At 36.4% G+C, this 11,524-nt stretch overlaps 1 protein-coding gene across 2 annotated transcripts in view; it reads left to right on the plus strand.

Moving 5' to 3' along the window:
- PKDCC (protein kinase domain containing, cytoplasmic) overlaps positions 1 to 9,524 on the plus strand; it is a 42,004-nt gene extending 32,480 nt beyond the window's left edge. Inside the window, exons 6-7 of one of the 2 annotated variants that reach the window (XM_039347716.1) lie at positions 3,459 to 3,632; positions 7,041 to 9,524. In XM_039347716.1, the coding sequence (XP_039203650.1) occupies positions 3,459 to 3,632; positions 7,041 to 7,120 (254 nt within the window). In that variant the 3' untranslated portion in view covers positions 7,121 to 9,524. The remainder of the gene's footprint in view (positions 1 to 3,458; positions 3,633 to 7,040) is intronic. The other variant, XM_039347718.1, reaches the window with a different exon arrangement.
- Positions 9,525 to 11,524: the final 2,000 nt, after the last annotated feature.

An 11,524-nucleotide genomic window follows, 5' to 3' on the forward strand; every position in this document is an offset into this window, starting at 1 on the left:
AAATAAAATCTGTCACTACCTCCATTTCTTCCCTATCTATTTGCCAGGAACTGAGAGGGCCAGATGCCATGATCTTGGTTGTCTTAATGTTGAGTTTCAAGCCAACTTTTGCACTCTCCTTCTTCACCCGTACCAAGAAGCTCTTTACTTCCTCTTCACTTTCTGCCATTAGAATGGTATCATCTGCATATCTTAGGTTGTTGATATTTCTCCCGGCAATCTTAATTCCAACTTTTGATTCATCTAGCCCTGCCTTTCTTATGATATGCTCTGCATATAAGTTAAATAGGCAGGGCGACAGAATACAGCCTTGCCGGACTCCTTTCCCAATTTTGAACCACTCAGTGGTTCCGTGTGTAGTTCTCACTGTTGCTTCTTGACCTGCATATAGGTTTCTCAAGAGACAAATAAGATGGTCTGGTACTCCCATCTATTTAAGAATTTGCCACAATTTTTTGTTATCCAAACAATCAAAGTCTTTAGCATAGTCAATGAAGCAGAAGTAGAGGTTTTTTCTGGAACTCCCTAGCTTTCTCCATGATCCAGCATATGTTGGCAATTTGATCTCTAGTTCCTCTGCCTCTTCGAAATCCTGTCTGTACTTCTGGAAGTTCTCGATCCACATACTGCTGTAATCTAGCTTGTAGGATTTTAAGCATAACTTTACTTGCATGTGAAATGAGTGCAATGGTGCGATAGTTTGAACATTCTTTGGCATTGCCTTTCTTTGGAATTGGAATGTAAACTGACCTTTTCCAATCCTGTGGCCACTGTTGAGTTTTCCAAATTTGCTGGCAAATTGAGTGTAGCACTTTTACTGCATCATCTTTTAAGATTTTGAATAGCTCAGCTGGAATACTGTCACCTCCACTAGCTTTGCTATTGCTCAGATTTCCTAAGGCCCATTTCACTTCACATTCTAGGATGTCCTTAAAAAACCATTTCTGGAGGGGAGCTGTTTCCAGGTTGAACTCTTGCAAATCAAAACAGATACAAGTATGGATTTCACATTCTGCAAAGTAGCAGAAATCCAAAAATATATAATTTCTATTTGTTGAATTACAAAATGTTTCTATTCAGTGCAGCAGTCTGCTACTTCAGTATTCTGTGAAGATGACCATCCACCTATGTATAAACACATTCAAGGGCAAATGCTCCACTTCCTGAGACAGTCTGTTCCACAACTGAACAATTCTAGGGTTGTTCAGTTCTAGGTCCAACCAAAATCAAAATCTGGTTTCTTCTAATTTAAACTGACTGCTTCTCATTGTACTTCTGAAATAACTGAACAAATTTGAACAGTCCTGTCCCATCTCCCACATCTTTCTGATCATGTATTCATGCAGTCCTTTCTTCTACAGGTGAAACATACAGCATAACATAGTTTCTTTGTAAGTGATTCTTTCTAAGCCCCTTATTATCTTGCTTCACTCTGGACATTTCTAAAATGCAATGCCCCAAACTCAATACAATGCTCTAGATTCTGATCAATACAAAATACAGAGGAATTATTACTTTTTAAAAATCTTAATATTATATCTCTGTTGATACTGCTTAATACTGCTTTTAAGTAGAAACATAATATAGTAGCATATTCAAGACTAACCAACTTTATAATTAGATGTATAGAGTGGGTTAGATCATGCAGGACCTCAAATAATATGGAACGGGGAAGGGATGGGAAAACCCCAGAATGAGATCAATTAAACAATTGTAATAAGCTACAAACCTATTCTCCCAATTCATACCTTCTGAAATGGATTGGGATTTTTTAATATATATTTTTTCTGTTTCATCAGTGCTACCTTGAGGTCAGTGATGAAGTATTCTGGATGGTTGAAATGTTGTTCCATTGTCTTATGATTGTTTTGAACTGTAATAACTGTGCATGTCTATTTATCACACAAGTCCATTTATTCACAGAATATGTGAAATATTTTTAATGTGTGTTGCTGTCCAGTATGCCCTCTTTCATTTTATATTATGCATTTGATTTTTCTTATCAAAATGTAGACATTTACAGTTGTCTTTGTATCATACTGGCTAAGATAATTGTCTTAGCTTGTCAAGATCATCCTAAATCTCATTTAATTTTTATGTCAAATTTATATGGTTGACTATTATTGTCCTGTCGCTGAGTCTATACTGACTTGCTAAAAATGCTATTGCATTTTACTGCCTTGTAGTCAGAGGGGAAGATATTTAGGTCCATGCGAAATGTGTGCTATAGAATATTTCACACATTTTCTAACTAGGTGGTATACATAATGCATACTAAATAATGAATCTGTCATATGAAACAATATATTAACTATTAGTTGTAAGTACAACTGTCCTAGATGGACCTTACTTTCAGGTAAGTACAGAAGTACAGACCAAAATAAGCTCTGTGACTATTCAATTCCAATTAAGTCTTTGTTATCAAACTTTCTCCAGAATATCAACAAACTTAAGTTTCATAATTGTAGGCAGAATATTCTTAAACTGAAATGATTCTCAGAAAGTATACGATTTGCATGCTTTAGAAAGTCATCTTATATGCCGGAAAATACGGTATATATTTAATATATTCATGGATTGGATTTGGGGAGTCCTGTGGCTAAGCAGAGTTATTTATACATGATTAATTCAATTGTCTGATGCATTCATTAGGGGTATCCTCAGACAGCTGGAAAACAGCACTGAGTTGTTAGCAAAACATGTGTGTGAAAGAGAGGCATAAATGGAAGGGAGACTGAATCAAAGTCAGTCCAGGTCTGTGCAGACAAGATGTGCCTGGGCAAGAACCAACTATACTATTCTCTCCAACCCCTCCCCCCCATGTCTTTCTCTATGGAGCTCATCAAGTCACTGTCCTTTTGTACTAAACTGACAAAGAAAAGTTAGCTTCATTAAGACCTTGCTTGTTCATTACAAAACAGGCAAAACACAGCTATGCTCTCCTGATTTTGAACAAGGGCTGGGAGTGCTTATGAGGTCCTACTCTGTTCTTCCCCTTTGCAGGTGTGGGATTACATTCTCTAGAATTCCTAGCCAACCTAATCACTGATTGGGACTTCTGGAATTTGCAATCTTAACACATGTGAGGCAGGAGGTTGGGGCTGATTTAAGAATAACAACAGCTGAAATTTTTGCCCATTGATGTGGATGATATTCACTCAGTCGGTCCACAAAGACCTCAATGAAATCAAAAGACTTACTTTTCACAGGAAATAGAAATAGGATATAGAATTAGGGAGAGTTTCTTGGCAAACCTTGCTCACATTTTTTTCCTATCAAAGTGCATATAACAAAATATTCTTTTTGGCCGGTAATTGATGCAAGATTAAAAACACATACAGAGGCAGTATATTAAGGAAATGGAGAAGAGTGTTGGAAACATTTTTTAAGATGCTGTCAAAGCCCAATTTGCCAGAAAGAATTCATTTTAAATGTGGTTTTTCTTTGCTTTTTTCTAGATTATAAAAGAGTGCCTGAAGCTACAATAATCAATGAAAATTACAGATGTTGGCCATCCTACCATCACAAAGGATGTCTCCTTTCGGTATTTGATGTAAATGAGGCTATAGAGGTATGCGAGAGTCATTCGCAATGCAAAGCTTTCGTTTTCATCAACCAAACAACTTGGACAGGTAATGGTTGCCAATCAAAAAAGTTTTGTAATCATAAAGTAGCAAAATGAGAATGTTTGAAAAAAAGATTGGCACATTGAGGCATCCACATAAGAAAATAATTAATCTGTTCATAATATCACAATAGTCTCTGTGATTACTGTACCTAGCTTTTCATGTGCCTTGGAGACATTTCTTTACGAAGTAAATAGTAATCAGTTCACCAACTATCTTTTTTTTGTGATAAAATTCTACAAAGGGATTCCTTGTGACTAAAGCACATAGAATTGCCTGAATGAAGATCTATGAATGGCAAATTGTGCTTTCCATCACATTTTATTTTGCAAAAGGAGTCGTTAACAGTATAATTCAAACTTATGAATTCAAACAACTTCTTTATTCTTGTTTCTTAAGTTAGGCCTACATTTCTCAGAATTCCAGCTAGAATGTCCAATCGCTATATTACCCGGCAATATAGCCTTGCAATTCTGGGAAATATATTTCAAAGCATCTAGAGTCTTAGTGGACGATCACTAGACCATGAGCTAGCAGTGTACAGCAGCAGTCAAAAAGGCTAATACAATCCTGGGTTGTATAAACCAGAGACATAGAATCAAGATCACGTGAAGTATTAGTACCACTTTATAAACCCTAGTAAGACCACACCTGGAATACTGCAGCCAATTTTGGTCATCATATCACAAAAAAGATGTTGAGAATTTGGAAAAAATTCAGAGAAGAGCAACTAAGATGATCAAAGGCCTGGAGATTAAAACATATCAGTATTCCAGTATTTGAGGGGCTGCCACAAAGAAGAGGGGGTCACATTATTCACCAAAGCACTAGGGGGCAGGACAAAAAACAATGGTTGGAAACTGAACAAAGAGAGAAGCAACCTAGAATTAAGGAGAAACTTCCTGATAGTGAGGACAATTAACCAGTGAAACAACTTGCCTCCAGAAATTGTGGGCACTCCATCACTGGAGATTTTTAAGAAGAGGCTAGTGTCTAGACCTGTGGTGACAAACCTATGGCACACGTGCCACAGATGGCACTCAGAGCCCTCTCTGTGGGCACGTGCACCATCGCCCCAGTCCTAGGCCTTCAGCTGGGTTTTATAAAACCTTTTCGCTTTAGGCCTCTGCTGCTGTGCAAAAAAAAAAAGGTTCAGTCAATCAATCAATTTCAACTTTCGCGGGGGAAAAAAAAGATCTTGCAAAGTTGGAATTGATTGATTGAACTTTTTAGTCCCACCCAGTTTGCTGTTACCACTGCAGCCATGCCCACCCAATGGGCCACACCCACCCGGCACCCGATAATACATAAATGGGTTTCAGGTTGTAGTTTGGGCACTTGGTCTCTAAAAGGTTCGCCATCTCTGGTCTAGACAGTCACTTGTCTGAGATGGTTGGTATAGGTTCTCCTGCATAAGTGGGGGGCTGGACTAGAAGATTCCAGCTCTATTCTATTACAGAAGAGAATCCATGCTGAGGCTTTGGGGATAACAAGAGCAATGAAATTAATTTCCAAAATGAAATAAAAATATAGCAGAAAAACTGAAAGGTTTTTAAATGTATATAGAGAGAAAAGATTAGCTCCAAACATATAAAATAGCTCCATAGATATAAAAATCTAAAATATAAAAGCCAGTGAAACATTTCTTGAGGGAAAAACAAAAAAAAAAAAAAAAAGGATTTGCCTAAGATTGAAAATCAAGATGGCTCAAAAATATCTTTATGGGGGGCATTTTATGGATAGGAACCACTACTGAGGAGGCTCACCAAATGACTATGCTGGAGAAGTCAGAGAAAGCTCAGGAGATCATTCAGCAGATGGCTTTAGTATTATTATTATTTTAAATCTGTCTTGGGAATGTCCAGAGGATAAATTGTTGATGATGATAGCACTTGAGAGAAGGGATTTAGGGAAGCCACTCTCCTTTGTGTTAAAACTAAGCCGAGGTCCACTGGCTACAATAGTGATCCTGCAAAATACATTCCAACGCCTTTTCTTTATCAGTCCTGATGAGTTCCAAAGAGATTAGAGTGTGTGTGCTGGATGACTGTTTCCAGCTGGATGCAATGTAAGCAGGCTCTTCCTTTGACAAGCAGAGCATTCTGTTCTCATATCTCAGCACTTGCAGATCCTAGCAAATGCCACCTCACTCAAAGGGCAGCCTCAGATGAACTCTGGAAACTTGACAAAGGTCATGCCTGCTACTATCAGTCTTAGCTATTGAATTATATTGTAAACTGTTTAATAATAACTTTGAAATATGTTTCTGGCGTATGAAACAATTTACAAGAAATTAACCCAATATAACATTTAATGATAGTTAAATTACGTATATGCAGAGCCAAAAGTCATGCAAAATAATCTGTTACAGCTTAGATAGCATATTAACCCCATTTGAACCCGAAAAGTAGATTTTTTTTTAAATTTTAGTATTATTTTTGGATGAATTTTTGATTAGAACAGGGGTCTTCAAACTTGGCCCTTTTATGACTTGTGGGCTACAACTCCCAGAATTCCTCAGCCAGACATGCTGGCTGAGGAATTCTGGGAGTTGAAGTCCACAAGTCATAAAAGGACCAAGTCTGAAGACTCCTGGATTAGAACATCGTATCTCAATTTGTTTGGAGGGGCAATATTTGAAAGATAAGGTGAGAAAAAAGGATACACAGTTGTTAATTTCCCAATCTTTCCCCTACATACATACATACATACAGATAGATAGATAGATAGATAGATAGATAGATAGATAGATAGATAGATAGATATGCACGTACCAAATTGTCGTCACTGACTTTTGGGGCTGCACCAGGAATGATGACAGTATTGCTATAATCAGACATAAGTGCCATGCTCCTCCACTTATTACGGTGTAATGGGTGATTTCAACCAAGAACTCTTCAGTATATATGGCAACATTGCTTAGTTCATAATATTACGCTTTTGTTGGATTAAATCAAACTCATCAGGATTTTAGTGATATTTATATGCCGGGAATCCTGGATTGTGTTAGTTCTCACAGAGCAATCATGCAAATACGTATCATTTATTTATTTTTGCGATAAACATTTCTCACGCTTCTCTTATAGATGGGCTATGGCTAGTCTTCATAGGAAGGCTATTCCTTTCTTAGAAGTAACCACTGAGAACTCTTGATGTACAATTATGATCCTGATTGATATATACCAGGGCTCCTCAAACTTGGCCACTTTAAGACTTGTGGACTTCAACTCCCAGAATTCCCTAGCCAGCCATGTCTTAAAGTGGCCAAGTTTGAGGAGCCCTGGTATATATACCTTGCAAAAGAAGAGGCTGTAGTTGGATAACTTCAGAGTTAGTTCTAGGATAAAATTTCTTTATACTTCCTAATCAATAGGAGTACTACTACTACTAATAAATTTTTTGTTGTCTGACAAGGTCGTCAACTTGTGTACTTCAAGATGGGATCCACTTCCATTGTGCCTGACCACACCAAGATAACGTATGTCAAAGGATGAAATTTATATGTCCTATAAGCTCAATTCTGGGCAGGTTTACTCAAACTACATCTACGTGCCTTACTCCATAGTAAGTGCATCCAGGTTTGCTACTCTGATTCAATTGGTCAATATGACAGCTGTTGGGGTTTTTGTTTTTTTAAAAAATGAAAATGGCTTTTGTGTGCAAAGAAGCTGAGAATGGGGAGGAAACTGCACTGAATCTATACAGAGCAAAACAAGTTTAAGAAGAGACCTTTATTACCTGAAGGAATGTGCAATATAATGACGTTTTTAAAATATGACTCTATATGAAGAAGCATAATGAAATCCAAAATGTGACACACTGCATGGCTAACCTCACAGTGTTAGAAAGCAGCAGCGTGCTTTTCTGACGAGAATTACACACCCTCAGTACAATTTTGCTGAGGGTTGGTTGAACATTCTTCCTTTTCATAAGAAGCTCAGGATTACTTACTCCAATATTTATATGAGTAAGTATAATTAATGCAGCACTGTTAAGTCTCTTGAAGATCAAACTTTCTGGAAGACAATCAGGACTTCTGTGATTGTATGAAACATAAAAGTGTTGAACATCAGGGTGGTCCTTGGGTAAGGGATTAATTTGCTATCAGAATTGACATCCAATTTTTAAAATCTAGTAATTCTATCACTTTCATTAAACCAGCAAAATTTGTCTGTGAAAAAAAATGTGCAATTTCACAGTTTGCAGAAAATATTATCTTAAAAGAAACATTGCTTCACTTTAACAGAGGAAGAAATCAGAAGTGTGGTTCAGTCCTTTTAGCCTTCAAATATTATGACCTTATGGAGTGTATCCTCTCTTGAGGGTATCAGGTATTACTTCACTGACTTTAGCATATCACAAGCTAATTCTGTAGCTCCGGGGACTAAATTTGCTGAATGGGGTTCTGAATTTTTTTTTTTTTTACCCTAGTGTCCCCTGGTAGCACCACTGGAAATAATGCCACTTTTGAAGTCGCATATGTCATCTGCAGTTTTAATCTGATTATATAAAAGTATGCATTGCATCTGCTGCTCAGTTACTTTTTTAAAAAAATGGTTAATGTGCTTTTAATCGGTCTAACTGGTTAATTGACTGAATTTTGCAATTATAGTACCTATACAATCACCATAGCCTATGCCTAGTTTAACAATAAGCTAGAGGTTGCTCCTTATTGTGATGAAAATGAAGTATGAGACAATTATACACTGTAAGCCTATGAGTGTGAGCATGTGTTACTAAATGGAGCAGGGTAATTGCTGTCTCCAGTTCACACTCCGAACTGAACCCATTTACTTTTCCCATATGGGTGGAATGTATTTCACACAGCTTCGGAAATTAAAAGTCCATGAGACATGGGGGCTAATCTTCTTAGTAGGGGAAAGAGAAGGAGGTATTATCATGTTACAGAAGCTTCTGAAAATTGTAGTCTGTTTGCTTAATCCTGATGGACTTCATAGGAACTTCCAGCAATTGAGTCTATAAAGATCAATATAATTTCTTATGGGTTTCATTTTTGGTTATATTGATCCAAGGTTATACGAATGAATTGATCAAGCTATGCATATCTAAATGTTAATTCAAAATTTTGTTTCTATATATTCCAGTGTTTTATTTTATCTAAAATGGGATACTGGAATATATCCAAACAAAATTTTGAACTGGCATTTGGATACGCATCATGACTTGATTAATTCATTGCTATAGCCTTGCATCAATATTTAGAGTTGATTATTATTAATTTTGAGTGAAACTGAAAAGTTTTAAAGTCTGAGACTAAAGTGCACACTTGATGTGCTGCACACATGGGATGTTTAATGAACTAAAAAGTCCGGATTCTCATATTGATGAAATGGACTATCCAAATTGCTGTCCAAGAGACACTACTTTGAAAAATATTCTCAGTTGCATTTGGTTCTAAAAATCGATGGAATTGTTCCTAGAGGAGGCAATATAAATGATGACATAACATCCTGCAACTAGATGTTCAGAATACTAGGGAAAAACTTTATTTGGGGCTAGTCACTTTTATTTATCCAAAATCAGAGAGATATGTATCCCCTGACAACTACCACTAATGAAAGATGTCATTTTTCCAGAGTATTTACAGTAAAAGATAAATTTCTGCTGGTGATTGTTTTGAATTCTTAAGCTGTTGCTTACTAACTTTAAAAATAAAATGTCTTTAACAACAGCAAATGAACCCAAGCCTTAATAATGGAAAATTTGTAACAGGCAAAATGTATGGATGTAGATTATGCTTTCAATGAAAGCAAGCAAGAAAATGTTAAACGTGACAAATGTCATGTTTTTACCTAGTTTGTACATCCAGGAAACTTTCTACTTTTGTTCTTAAATTGTTTATTTTTATATGAAAATAAAATGAAATGGATGAACTTCTTTCTGCTTTGGTTGTAACTTTATTTATTTATTAAATTTATATGCAACAGAACTCACTGTTGAGTGACTCTGAGTGGCTTTTTGGGTCCCTCTTATTGCTGCTACTCTAAAATACTGTGCTATCATAAAGAAACACTTCTAGAGAGGGTCATTGTCAAATCAAACAGGAGACAGGAGCTTGTGGCCTTCTTTATGAAAGGCATTTGTTCAATCTGTGGATTGTTTTAAAACATAAAAATGAATGTATAAAAACCTGGAATAAGTTTCAAACTCCAGGAACTATACTGAATAAAAGACTGTTTGCCTTTGTAGACATCAGGCCCTAGAGATTAGACTAGGTTGGGATTTTTTAAAAAATTTCCTTGGCTAGTATCTGCCTCTCTGTGTGATTGTGTTTGCTCACATTGCCCATCTCTGTGATCAGGCATATTGTGACGCAGCAGTTAGAGAGATAGCAATTCAAACATTCCTTTATTCACAAAATTCTAATAGATACTATAGGAATCAAACCTAGGATTATTGTGAGGACAAGGCTGGAGGAAATTCAGTTATGCAGCTTAGGTTCTTCTTTAGAAAAGTTATTCCAATATATTTTTAAATGTCTATACAGTACCTTATACATTTCTTTTCTGCTGGCTCTCCATTTATTGTTCTCACAATAAATCTTTCTCAAAAGATGCAATATTTCTATATTCAAATAGATTATGTTTGTTAACATAGATTGTGGTCTACCACAGTTTGACTTAATAGAGTTTATGATGCCTCACAGAATGGGACACTTACTACGGCCATCTTGCCGTGGCCAACTCACCATGGCCTTCTTGCTGCATCAATTCACCATGGCCATCTCACCACGCCAACCCAGCACAGCCATCTCACTGGAGCCATTTGGCCATGGCAACTTGCCATGGGATAACTAACCATGGCCAACTTGCTGTGGGATAATTCCATGTGAGATAATGCAATGCCATAAATATTATCTAACAGTGTTTCTTTGACATCATTTCCATTCAGAAAAATGGAAATAAAGTAGAAGAAACAATGGTGGGTAACATTTATCACACTGAGTTATTCCACATGGATTGTCCCACAGCAAGCAGTCTCACAGTGAATTGGCCACGGTGAGTTGGTCTGTGGCAAATTGGCCATGGTGAGTTGGCTGCAGTGAGTTGTCATAGACCTGATGCCTCAAAATTATTTGATTATTAATATAAAGCCTTCATTAGGTCACACTTTTTAAAAATACTTACGTTTCTTATAGAATGTGAATAGAAACCTGTAGAATAGACTGCACAATAAAAGCAGTAATGCTATAATAACTTTTGTTCAAACTTCCTTAAATCCAGTTTTCTGTCCAAAGGAATAAAGAAAGGTACATAACAATTTCTGTAGAAGGTTGGGTTTTGCATTTGTAGGATTTCTTGTAAGAAGCGTAGGAACCTTTCATGTGTTGAAAATTTCAGTGGGTTTGTATATTTCCTTGGCTGCTTCAATCATCTTTATTTCTATGGTAGAAAAATGAAAGAATCTATGAAAATGAAAAAAATGAAAAAAGTGAAAAAAAATTCCTCAGATCAGAAGAGAGATATACTGTTTACTTGTCAACTTCTGAAATGAACGATCTGCTAGGCAAATTTAGCAAATGGGACTGGGGAGCTGAAGAGATTTTGACTGCAATACAGACCACCCCACTTAAAAATGTTGGGTCTTTTCAAACTTTTAAAGTATTGAAATGCAAAGGGTGAATTTTCAGTTGGTTGGGGGAGGGGGGAGAAAGAAATTAGTAAGTAGATAGGAAGGCAATTTGTTTAAAGATGTTAGTCTTAAAAATGGACATGATAGTCTTTATATACACAACACAATATATGTACTGTTACTGGTAAGGCAGCAAAAACCAAAAATCTTAATTTTCCATTTGTGCTCCAATGTCATCTCACAAGACTGGAAAAAATAAAGGTGTCAAACATTATGACCATAAATAAATATTTGTGACTATTATC

Source organism: Crotalus tigris, unplaced genomic scaffold (assembly GCF_016545835.1).
Source record: "Crotalus tigris isolate CLP2741 ecotype Arizona unplaced genomic scaffold, ASM1654583v1 scf7180000018097.2503214, whole genome shotgun sequence".
Lineage (NCBI taxonomy): Eukaryota > Metazoa > Chordata > Lepidosauria > Squamata > Viperidae > Crotalus > Crotalus tigris.